We start from the raw sequence: 12,769 nt of genomic DNA, 5'->3' as shown, positions 1-12,769 counted from the left end.
TTGCTTGTGTTGCCGCAGCTGCCCAGAAGTCTGCTTTGCCGGCAGACGCAGTAGCCCTTCTTTTTGTTTCCACGCGTGCTTGAAGAAGAAGAGTTTGGATTCATAGTCCCCCTTTCTCTCCTGTAAGGAGACTCAGAGGGGGCTGCAAACTCCTTTCCTTTCCCCCCGCCCCACCTAAACAGGAACCTTGTGAGGTAGATGGGGCTGAGAGGGTTCTGAGAGAACTGTGACTAGCCCAAGGTCACCCTGCAGGCTTCATGTGTAGGAGCAGGGAAACAAACCCAGTTCACCAGATAAGAGATTTGCTGCTCATGGGGAGGAGTGGGGAATCAAAGCCAGTGCTCCAGGTCGGAGTCTACCTGCTCTTGACCGCTACACCATGCTTCGCCTCCCCCATTTCACCCCTGCCCAGAATTCCCGCTCTTGCGACATCCTGATGTCTCAGTTCTGGTGCTTCCTCAGTGTCTCAAGATGTTTGAGGTTTTGGTCGTCATCCCCCCCCTCCCCCCCCCCAGTGCTCACATGGTCACTGAAGCCCGTCGCTATATTTAGCCTGGGCCTGTCCCGAGCGGCTCCGAAATGTGAGCTGGGGCCTCTACCCTGCAGCAATCTTGCCTGTCGCCGGGGCTTAATTGCCCAGGGGCATAATCACCCAGGTGTCGGCAAAACACACCTGCAACCCCCCCCTCCCGCCCCACTCTGCTAGAGACAGGTAAGTTCAGTGGGCCCGTCCCTCTTCCTGCGTTCACCCTCTTCAGAGCGCCTCGGCGCCAAAAGTGGATCGAGTTGGCCGTGCGCGTCGACGTGGGGCCGGATCGGCTCGCGACTGCCTGACCTCGCAAGGTCTCCGGCGCCCGAGCGGCAAGGAGCAGCCCGAGCAGGCGCTGCTTTCTCCCTTGGCAGAGGGCCAGCCGGCTCCAGAAGGCCGCATAACTTTCCATGACGGAAGCCCGCCTTGCCCTGCGTCATGCTGAGGGGGGGGGGGGGCTGTTGCTGTGCAGGTGCAGCTCGTCTCTGCTCCCCCCCCCCCCCATAAGGTTTATTAGGCCGGATGACTCAGCATAGCCAGCGTGCTGCCTCCGAGCGCTCCAAACAGGCTAGACCAGTCGGTTCTGCAGGCTCTGTTTTCAAAGGTCTGAGCATTCTCTGGTTCGCTGCTGTTAATGATCGGTGTCAAATGTTGGGGATGGTGGGGTGTGACAGTCGGCCAGCGATCCAGCCCTCCCTCTCTCCCTCTCTCTGCCGGGGAATCTTGACTGTGACATTTTATGGCCCGGCCAGCCGGTTTTAAAAAGGGTAAAGTCACAGGAGCTTAGCAGCTGAGTTGTCTATAAACACTTGTTTTCATATGTATTTTGTCCTGTTTTATTGGATTCACACCCCGCCCAATTCTCGGCCGCAGTCGGTCTCTGGGCCAGGGTTAAGATCACCCCAGTATCAAATGACATACATTACACACGTTAGTTCTAAAAGCAAGTTTTTGTACAGCAGTGGCGTAGGAGGTTAAGAGCAGGTGCATTCTGATCTGGAGGAACTGGGTTCGAATCCCCGCTCTGCCGCCTGAGTTGTGGAGGCTTATCTGGGGAATTCAGATTAGCCTGTACACTCCCACAGGCGCCAGCTGGGTGACCTTGGGCTAGTCACAGCTTCTCGGAGCTCTCTCAGCCCCACCCACCTCACAGGGTGTTTGTTGTGAGGGGGGAAGAGCAAGGAGATTGTCAGCCCCTTTGAGTCTCCTGCAGGAGAGAAAGGGGGGGTATAAATCCAAACTCTTCTCTTCTTCTTCTTCTTCAAATTCTGAAATTCCTATAGATGGCAACTTAATAAAAGCAAAGCCTAAAACTGACTCGAGGCCCTATCTCTGTTTGTTTGTTTGTTATTGTTTCTATAATTTATTATTGTTTTATTGTTTATTTATTGGGTGATTGCCCGGACGGGACGGGGAGGGAGCAACAAATGGAAAGAGCTCAGTGTTATTTGGGAGTCTGGCTATTTCACCTGGAATCTCAGGATCCCAGGGTGGCCTCAACCAAAAGCCCAGTGGAACATCTGTGTCTTGCCTGCAAGATACAGATGTTCCACCGGGCTTTTAGTTGAGGCGATCCTATGATCCTGGTGTCAGCTGATGAGGAAGAAGAAGAGTTTGGATTTATACCCCACCTTTTTCTCCTGTAAGGAGACTCAAGGTGGCTTACAAGCTCCTTTCCCTTCCTCTCCCCACAACAGACCCCTTGTGAGGTAGGTGGGGCTGAGAGAGTTCTGAGAGAACTGTGACTAGCCCAAGGTCACCCAGCAGGAATGTAGAAGTGCAGAAACACATCTGGCTCACCAGATAAGCCTCCGCCACTCAGGTGGAGGAGTGAGGAATCAAACCGGGTTCCCCAGATTAGAATTCCCCTGCTCTTAACCACTACGGCTCACTGGCTCTCAAAAGTTCCACCAGGCTGGTGTTGTGGCCGAGAAAGCCCTGGGTCTGGTTGAGGCCGGCTGGATATCCTTAGGGCAAGGGACCTGATTGAAGTGTTCCTTGGGAGTTTGAAATAGTGGATGTACACATGAACACATGAAGCTTGCTTTGTACCGAATCAGACCCTGAGTCCATCCAAGTCAGCATTGTTGGCGACACAGGGTCTCAGGACATCATCTCCTGCCCTGGTCCTCTTAAGTCAGGAGTCTGCAACCTGCGGCTCTCCAGAAGTTCATGAACTACAATTCCCATCAGCCAATTGGCCATGCTGGCAGGGGCTATTGGGAATTGTAGTTTATGAACATCTGGAGAGCCGCAGGTTGCAGACCCCTGCCTTAAGTGATGAGGCCAGGATTGAACCCGGGACCTTTGGCCTGTCCAACAGATGCTCTTCCACTGAGCAAAAGCCCCTGCACGCCGAGCAGATACTCTACCGCGGAAGCACAGTCCCATAGAGCAAGCCGACTTCCGCAGAGTTGGACCGTCTCGCTTGATACGTCAACCAGCAGTTGCCTCCCGGGGTCTCAAACAGAGAAGGCCCTTTTCCAGGATCTGCCGCCTGAAATCTTTTTTAACTGGAGATGTCAGAGGTTGCTCTAGTACGAAGCACCTCCCGTTTCTCCGGGCCTTCGCCAGTCCGTGTCTTCTGGTGCTTCTAAGCTCTTGGCTTTTTTGGGATTGCAAACCAGGGAGATTCCTTGTCTGCTGTTTGCTCCGGAGATTCTGAGTGTCCACCCAGTTGTTCGTTTCTGCAACTTATTATTTTGTTCTTCTTAGATTTCTATGTCACCCACCCTGAGAGCAGCAGTGGCGTAGGAGGTTAAGAGCTCGTGTATCTAATCTGGAGGAACCGGGTTTGATTCCCAGCTCTGTCGCCTGAGCTGTGGAGGCATATCTGGGGAATTCAGATTAGCCTGTGCACTCCCACACACGCCAGCTGGGTGACCTTGGGCTAGTCACAGCTTCTCGGAGCTCTCTCAGCCCCACCTACCTCACAGGGTATTTGTTGTGAGGGGGGAAGGGCAAGGAGATTGCAAGCCCCTTTGAGTCTCCTGCAGGAGAGAAAGGGGGGATATAAATCCAAACTCTTCTTTTTCTTCTTCCTCTTTCGGGCTCAGGGTGGCTTCCAACAGATCGATAACTTAACAATTTAAAAACACTGCACGTTTTAAAACACTGAATTAAAACTTCCTGGAACAGATGGCGGCCCAGTTCTCACGGGATGCTAGTCATGAGATGGGAAGGGAAAGGGCAGAGGGAAGCTCAAATATTTTAGAGGTTCTTGCAGAACTTAACTCTACCTCAACCATAGGCCTGATGGAATGGCTCCATCTTGAAGGCCCTGCGGAATTGCATCAAGTCCCGCTCAGCTCTGGCACCCCGGGCTCAAAAGTAAAAAAGTTCTATTCCGCTGTAGTGGTTAAGAGCCGATGCACTCTAACCTGGAGAACCAGGTTTGATTCCCCGCTCTGCCACTTTTGCTGTGGAGGCTTATCCGGTGACCTAGATTAGCTTGTGCACTCCAACACATGCCAGCTGAGTGACCTTGGGCTAATAGTCACAGTTCTTCAGAGCTCTCTCAGCCCCACCTACCTCACAGGGTGTTTGTTGTGAGGGGGGAAGGGAAGGGTGCTAATAAGCCCGTTTGAGTCTCCTGCAGGAGAGAAAGGGGAGATATAAATCCAACTCTTCTTCTGGAGCAGCAGTGGCGTAGGAGGTTAAGAGCTCGTGTATCTAATCTGGAGGAACCGGGTTTGATTCCCAACTCTGCCGCCTGAGCTGTGGAGGCTTATCTGGGGAATTCAGATTAGCCTGTGCACTCCCACACACGCCAGCTGGGTGACTTTGGGCTAGTCACAGCTTCTCGGAGCTCTCTCAGCCCCACCTACCTCACAGGGTGTTTGTTGTGAGGGGGGAAGGACAAGGAGATTGTAAGCCCCTTTGAGTCTCCTGCAGGAGAGAAAGGGGGGATATAAATCCAAACTCCTCCTCCTCCTCCTCCTCCTCCTTCTTCTTCTTCTTCTTCTTCTTTCTCCCACAGGGAGGACTGGGGTGGGAGGGAAGTCAGGGTGTGGGGGATGCAGAGGATAGCTGAGGTAAGAAGGCCTGTGGGTTTGGTCACCTGCCCTGCGTTGGCTTCCCGCTTCTGGAGGCAAAGAGAGGTGAAGCCCGTCTGTGTGGCTGACTGGTTTGGAAAAGCATTGTGGGAAGCGCGGCGGTGACAATAATCGTAGCATCCTGACATACGTGACTTGAAACCCACCCCTCAACCGCCTTTTGAAGGGCGCGGCCGTTTCAGCCGGCTGCAGGCAGGGCTTGCCCGGCTCAAGCTCGGGGCCAGCTGGCGTTGCCTCAAAACTGGGGAAGTGGGGTGGCTTTGGGACGCCGGTATCATGGCGAAGGAATGCTGGGGTGTTGCCTGTGGAACTCGTCAGTCAGGTTTCGGGCATTCCTGGCTGGGGATTGAGCCAAACGTGCCTGCTGGGAGCTTCCTACTCCGGAGAGCTGTGGCTGAGAATCCCGGTGCGGAGGGGGAGTGGCGCCTTGCCACGGGAGTGTTTTCCCACGGAAAGAGATAGCCGTCACTAGTTCGGTGGCGCCGTTCGAGGTGCCGCGTCCCTACAGCTCCGGCCTCGAACTCCTGGGATGCCTTTCACGGAAACCTGGCCCTGCACGCGTGTCCGTGTGCCCCTTGGAATTCTGGGACTGATTATGCTTGACTTTCCCACTTCTCTTCCACAGCTGGCGCATATTATCCAGCCCAGGGTGTACAGCAGTTCCCTGCTGCTCAAGTCATGCTGAACCAGCAGCCGCCAATCCCGCCAAAACGAGAACGCAAGACGGTAAGACGGGAGCGGCGATTCGGTGTTTACGGGGAGGGAGAGAATTCAAGTTTCCATTTCAGATAACCTTTGTTTTCCTTGCTTGGCTGATGGGTACGGTTGCCGGCTCCAGGTTGAGAAATGCCTGAAGGTTTTGAGGGTGGAGCCTGAGAAGGGCGGGGTTTGGGGAAGGGAGGGGCTCCAGCAGGATATAATACCATAGAGTCCTCTTCCCAGAGCAGCCATTTTCTTCAGGGAGACTGTTCTCTGTTGCCTGGAGACCAGTTGTAATCCCAGAGATCTCCAGCCACAACCTTGAGATTGATAACTCTACCAGAGGATCTCTTAACCCCATCTTGGATTTTTACCTGGCACGGGTCTTTCTAGTTCAGCCATTCTCAACCAGGGTTCCGTAGTACCCTGGGGTGCCGTGAGCATGTCCCAGGGGTACCGCGGCAACACTACCGCCCCCCCTCATTTTTGTGGTGTCTCCCACCGGCGCCAGCAGGGACATGGAGCTGGCCCATGGGGCAGGGCCTGCCACAAGTTCAGCAGCCACCCCCCCCCCCCAGTGCTTCCCTTCACCCTGGGAGGGAAAGGTGGGGTGTGTGGCAAGCAGGGGCAATGGGAGGGGAAGGTGGAGGGTGGTGGCAAGGGTACCGTGAGATATGAAGAGTGTTGGGAAAGGTTGGGAAACACTGTTCTAGTTTATGGGAAACTGGGGAGAAAAACGCTAGGCATTGTGGGTGCTCAGAAGTCTTCAGAATTCCGTGTTGGTTCCTCAAATTCCAGTAACTTTTTTTCCCAGTTTCATTTGTGTTTGTGCTCCGGGAGAAATGATCTAAAAAAGGGGCAGGTTTTGTGTGTTCTGAAGTCCCGCTAGGGAGGTGTCCAACAGCTTTTCAAAGAGAGATGGTTTTGTCTCACAGATGCTCAAAAAGAGGGTCTATACAAGGAGCGCTTCCTTTCTCCCGCCCCAAAGTTGTGGTGTTCACATACCACGGGAAGACCGTATGTGAATGGTGATGTTTAAACCGTGCGTGTTGCAGGGTCCCCACTTGTATCCTCAATCTCTCTGGTGCAAAGGCATTTATGAGAGTTGGGAAGAATCTTTTGCTGTCACTTCTGGAGAGCCGCAGTTTATCAGGACATAAAATCTGAGGTTATGCCTGGACCTTGTCGTGACCCTTTAGTGTTTTAGCCTGGGTCCTGCCATATTTCTGTCTCCTGAATGCTTACTGCCATATCTCTGTCTACTGAATGATTATTGCTTAAGCAGGCCTGGGAATGTTTCCCTGTACCAGTCCACCTTATCTCTGCAGTTGCAATGTTTTCATCCCACTTCTCACTGGCTGAGGAATGTGTGTGAGTGTGAAACAGTACCTTCCTGCTTCAGGGGAGGGAAGCGAGGGTTGTGGGCCTAATGTATCTGTGCTGGGGGATATAATGCCTCACCTGTTTTAATGTACTCAGCAGCAGTGGCGTAGGAGGTTAAGAGCTCATGTATCTAATCTGGAGGAACCGGGTTTGATTCCCCGCTCTGCCGCCTGAGCTGTGGAGGCTTCTCTGGGGAATTCAGATTAGCCTGTGCACTCCCACACACGCCAGCTAGGTGACCTTGGGCTAGTCACAGCTTCTCGGAGCTCTCTCAGCCCCACCCACCTCACAGGGTGTTTGTTGTGAGGGGGGAAGGGCAAGGAGATTGTCATCCCCTTTGAGTCTCCTGCAGGAGAGAAAGGGGGGATATAAATCCAAACTCTTCTTCTTCTTCTTCAGTTCTGACAATGCAAGTTAACAGCTTTCTCAGGCTTGCCATCAATAAATGAGAATTCTGCTTTTGAAGTATTGGTTCCCTCATTGATCAGGTCTGGGGTTCTGACAGACCTGCGGCTTGACTCCATATGCAAAAGTTTTGGAAGTCTGCCCCTTCATCCCAGCACGTTGTCTGAGCGCGCCTCTTTCTTCATCCCTCGAGCGCCGTTTGGTTTGCCCACTTTTAGAGAAAGCAACCGGGTTCTGCTTTTTTCTAAAAAAAATAATCTGATGACTTTTAATGAATCGATTTTAATTGCTCCGAGTTGCTTTAATAACACGAGCCCCGGCAGGATACGCATTTTATAAACGAGCGGAAGGTTTGCTGGGTGGATGCAGCTATTGTTCAGAAGGGCCCCTGGTAGGGTTGCTTTTTGTCAGGGGTCTTCAAACTATGGCCCCCCAGATGTTCATGAACTACAATTCCCATCAGCCCTGCCACTTAGCCCTGCTGGCAGGGGCTGATTGGAATTGTAGTCCTTGAACATCTGGAGGGCCATAGTTTGAAGACCCCTGCTTTTTGTCTTCAACTGGAGTGTCTTGAGAAGAACCGGGATTTGCTGAGGGCATGTGAAACGGGTGCCCTTATCGCTGAGTGCTGTTCCTGCCACCTCTGTGCAAATGTTCTGAGATGCTAAAGGGGATGTGGCTCTGTGGAAGAGACAAGCAAGCAACAGCAGCCTGGCCCAGGCCGAGAAAAGACCGCAGAGCAGAAAGCAACGAGGCACACAAAATTCAACACAGTGTATTCTTGCAGATATATCAGTGACTCCACATATAATGGCTTCATTAAATGTCACAATAACGGACTATCTAATAGGTTTACGAATGGACAGATACAGTATAACCACGATTTTGGGTTGTCTTTTTATGGAATTGCAGTGCGGAGTCACTGATATATTTGCAAGAATACACTGTGTTGAATTTGTGTGCCTCCTAGCTTTGTGCTCTGCGGTCTTTCTTCGGCCTGGGCCAGGCTGCCGTTCCCTTCTTGTTTCGCCGCTGCGCTGCTCATTTTTCTGGTCCGTGGAAGAGACTCCACGGAAGAGAAAGATCCCTGGCCCGTGGCACCTCTAGTTAAATGGTCAGGTGGCAGGTGTGGGAGAGACCTCTGCCTCACACCCCAGAGAGCCACCTCCAGTCTGAGTAGACAATATGGGCCTTGATGGACCGAGGGTCTCATTCCATATAATGGAGCTTCGTGTGCTTTGGAGAAGGGCCGTAGTTCAACGTGAGAGCGTTTGCTTTGTTTGAGGATGCCCCCCGGGTTTGATTCCTGGCATCTCCAGTTAAAAGGACCAGCAGCAGGTGATGTGAAAGACCTTTCTCTACCTGAGAACCTGCCCATCCGAGTTTGGACCTTGATGGACCGATGGTCTGGAGGCCATCAAAAGAACAAGGTATCGTATGCCACGTAAAGGCAACGGAAATAGAAATAATACTATACCGACATAACGGGCCCCCTTCCAAACCAGGGTGGGTGGGTGGGCCCCAACGAGATGTCGGGACCCCTTTCCTCCCTGCCCCTTTCTCCCCAGGGTGGGTGGGCCTCAACTACATGATGTGGCCCCTCCCACTCCCTATTCTTCCCCCGAGGGTAGGTGGGTCTTGAACACATGACAAGCCCCCTTCTTCTCTCTAACCCTCTCCTCCCCACAGAGTGGGTGGGTCACAGCCAGATGCCAGGTTCTTCCCCACTCCTTCACCTTTCCTCCAGGGTGAAATGGGCTACAATCAGATTCTCGGCTCCCTCCCCTTCCCTCCAAGGTGGGTGGGCCACAACCAAATACCGGCCCCCCTCCCCCATGCTCTCACTCTCCCCAGAGTGGGTGGCCATGACCAAATGATTGACCTTTCACCCCTCCTACCCTTCCCCCCCCAGGTGAGCGGACCTCGACCAAATGACGGGTCCGTCCCCCCTCCCCCTGTGCAGATGTAATACAAAGAGCGCGTATAAAAGCAAATAAGACTACAAACGAAGCCAAAACATCACCAAGCAATCTATGTGTCAGAAGTGCCCCATCAGGAAGAATCCCAAAGTCCGGAAATGGGATGAGCTCCCTGTTACCTGCCCCGTTTCACGGTTAGCTTTTCCCACTTCATCAGCAGTTTGGTTGATCTTGCCCATCAGTCTTGGAGTTGCTCTCTCATCACCTGTCATTAAAAGCAATTGTCTGCCGTCTATAATTATTCAGTCTTCAGAGTCTAGGATGCGACATTCTCCGCTGGGCTAAGTCATGCCACGCTTTGAAGCTAAATATGTGGTTGCAGTTTCGGAAGTGCATTCCAACTCGTTTTGTGTGCTGGCACGAAGTAGTTCCTCGTTTGGTGCCCTTGACCTAGCCAAGATCTGCATGGAAGCAAAGAGAAAAGATTCTTACATGAACACACTGAAGGTTCCTTTTACTGAATCAGATCAAAATTAGTATAGTCTACTCCAGGGGTCTGCAACCTGCGACTTTCCAGATGTTCGTGAACTACAGTTCCCATCAGCCACGACCATGATGGCAGGGGCTGATGGGAATTATAGTCCACGAACATCTGGAGAGCCGCAGGTTGCAGACCCCTGGTCTACCCAGACTGGAGCTGCTCTCCAAGTTATCAGGCCGAGGTCTTTCACATCATCTCCTGCCTGGTCCTTTTAACTGGAGATAACAAGGATTGAACCCATGACTTTTTGCTTTTGAGGAGATAGAAAAAGTGCAGAGAAGGGCAACAAGGATGATTGAGGGACTGGAGCACCTTCCCTATGAGGAGAGGCTGCAGCGTTTGGGACTCTTTAGTTTGGAGAGGAGACGTCTGAGGGGGGATATGATTGAAGTCTATAAAATTATGCCTGGGGTAGAAAATGTGGACAGAGAGAAATTTTTCTCTCTTTCTCACAATACTAGAACCAGGGGGCATTCATTGAAAATGCTGGGGGGAAGAATTAGGACTAATAAAAGGAAACACTTCTTCATGCAACGTGTGATTGGTGTTTGGAATATGCTGCCACAGGAGGTGGTGATGGCCACTAACCTGGATAGCTTTAAAAGGGGCTTGGACAGATTTATGGAGGAGAAGTCGATTTATGGCTACCAATCTTGATCCTTCTTGATCTGAAGTTGCAAATGCCTTAACAGACCAGGTGCTCCGGAGCAGCAGCAACAGCAGCAGAAGGCCATTGCTTTCACCTCCTGCCTGTGAGCTCCCAAAGGCACCTGGTGGGCCACTGCGAGTAGCAGAGAGCTGGACTAGATGGACTCTGGCCTGATCCAGCTGGCTTGTTCTTATGTTCTTATGCTTGCAAAGCAGATGTCTACCACGGAGCACGTTGCCTCACCGCTAAAATATGTGTAGGAAGCTGCCTTATACTGAATCAATCTGTCCATCAAAGTCAGTGTTTCCTTCTTGAACTGGCAGTGGCTCTCCGGAGCCTTTCATTTGATTGATTGATTGATAGATAGAATAAAAGAAAGAGAAAAAATTTTCTCACGTACAAAACAAACAAAATGTACAAACATAAAACCCACTACGCATCGTATATGGACTTCGAGTTATCTTGTTTTTGATTAAAAGTTATGTTTAGGTTCGCGCATGTTCAATTAAGACATTAATTCAATAGTTATTTCTCAAATGTATTCTAGTGGTTACAATCTACTGTTTTCTTTAGAATTCAAGCTCTGCTTCTCCATTTGAGTAGGTTTTCAAAAGATATTCCTTAAAATGTTTCCAGGTTTTTTAAAAATTGTCCAAACCGTTGTCTCTTAGTGTCGTCAACTTTGCCATTTCTGAACATTCCGTAATTGTAAGGCTCCAGTCCTCTTTTGTTGGTATCATGCTATCTCTCCATTTTTGCACATATAAAGTCCTTGCTGCGGTCGTCATATACATGTAGGCACAACACTATAACTTGAGCCAACCGACTAGTTGTTGATTACCGCTGTGCTGCTTTTTTGTTTTTGGATTGCTTGACTATTGTATATTGCAGTGGTGGTGAACCTTTGGCACTCCAGATGTTATGGACTACAATTCCCATCAGCCCCTGCCAGCATGGCCAATTGGCTGATGGGAATTGTAGTCCATAACATCAGGAGTGCCAAAGGTTCACCACCACGGGTATATTGCTTAGGAAAATTCTCTCCCGTAATTCCGAACTAAAAAGGCTTCAGTTTTTTCCCCCCAAAAATTGTTACGTTCAGAATTTTTTGTTCTTCCTTAAATATCGTATCCCAGCCAGAGCCTTTTGTAGCACCTACTGCCTGGGTCCTTTTAACTGGAGATTGCAGGGATTGAACTAGGGCCCTTCAGCACCCCCAGCAAGTTCTCTACCACTGAGCCACACCCTTTCCAGGCATCTCCCCCCCCCCCCCCCCCGCAAGAGCTCCTGCTCTCTCTTTGAAGCCATGCTGCATAAGGCCAATTGATCTCCTCCAGGGTTATCTGAAGGCACCCACACTGAGATCCTTGCACACAAATTTTTCTCTCTTTCTCACAATACTAGAACCAGGGGGCATTCATTGAAGATGCTGGGGGGAAGAATTAGGACTAATAAAAGGAAACACTTCTTCACGCAACGCGTGATTGGTGTTTGGAATATGCTGCCACAGGAGGTGGTGATGGCCACTAACCTGGATAGCTTTAAAAGGGGCTTGGACAGATTTATGGAGGAGGAGTCGATCTATGGCTACCAATCTTGGTCCTCTTTGATCTGAGATTGCAAATGCCTTAGCAGACCAAGTGCTCGGGAGCAGCAGCAGCAGCAGCAGGCCCTTGCTTTCCCGTCCTGCTTGTGAGCTCCCAAAGGCACCTGGTGGGCCACTGTGAGTAGCAGAGTGCTGGACTAGATGGACTCTGGTCTGATCCAGCTGGCTTGTTCTTATGTTCTTATGTTAACCCTTACCTCAGTGTCTGTTGACACATTGCAAGACGATGCTTTTCTCCCAGCAACGTGGTGAGCCTAAAAGACTGCTTGCCTGTTCAGCGCTGCAGTTTGCCTTCTTGCAGGGGAATCTCAGCCGTTGGCTTGGCAGGATGGGGAGACGGGGGACGACGACACCCGTGCATTTGTTTGTGCAGTTGCTGGTGAAGAGAGCGTGGCAGGCGGGGGTGGGGTCAGAGTTCAGCAAGGGACGAAAGTCCGGAATGCGGCCTTGCCCGTAATCCAGCGCTGAGAATTGTCAGCGGGAGGCAGCTCGGAGCTGTGTGTCGGCAGGAACCCACGAAAATTCTGTGGCCCAATTTGTGCGATATGGCGGTGGTACAGCAGTTGCTTCTGCACCATCCGTTTCACTGCTGCTCTGGCAACATCAGTAAAACTGCCAGGTGAGAGGCGAGCGACTGAGGGGCTGCTCCTTGTGTGAATGAAGAGGTGTCGCGGGTAGGACGCTCTGGGAAGCATCTGCTCTTTTGTCTGAGCTGCTTCCTGCACTTAGGCAAGGGCGGCACCCTTCCGAGAAAGGACGGGCACACAGCAAGCTGGGGGGCTGCAGGGAGGGCGGGACCACCTTGGCTGTACCGCCCTCATGACCAAACTCTCTTCTAGTTTGGGAGCCAGTGTTGTACAGTGGTTAAGAGCGGGGGACTCTGATCTGGAAAGTCGGGTTTGATTCCCCACTCCTCCTCATGAGCAGCAGACTTATCCGGTGAAACAGGTTTGTTTCCCTGCTGCTGCATGTGATGCCTGCTG

At 51.5% G+C, this 12,769-nt stretch overlaps 1 protein-coding gene across 1 annotated transcript in view; it reads left to right on the top strand.

Moving 5' to 3' along the window:
* EIF4G1 (eukaryotic translation initiation factor 4 gamma 1) overlaps positions 1-12,769 on the top strand; it is a 119,140-nt gene that overhangs the window by 53,075 nt on the left and 53,296 nt on the right. Inside the window, 1 exon segment of the mRNA XM_048506946.1 lies at positions 5,210-5,310. Within this exon segment, the coding sequence (XP_048362903.1) occupies positions 5,210-5,310 (101 nt within the window).

This window comes from Sphaerodactylus townsendi, linkage group LG08, assembly GCF_021028975.2.
Source record: "Sphaerodactylus townsendi isolate TG3544 linkage group LG08, MPM_Stown_v2.3, whole genome shotgun sequence".
NCBI classification, from domain to species: domain Eukaryota; kingdom Metazoa; phylum Chordata; class Lepidosauria; order Squamata; family Sphaerodactylidae; genus Sphaerodactylus; species Sphaerodactylus townsendi.
The sequence above is the reverse complement of the archived record's forward strand: the minus strand, read 5'-3'. Positions and strand labels throughout refer to the sequence as shown.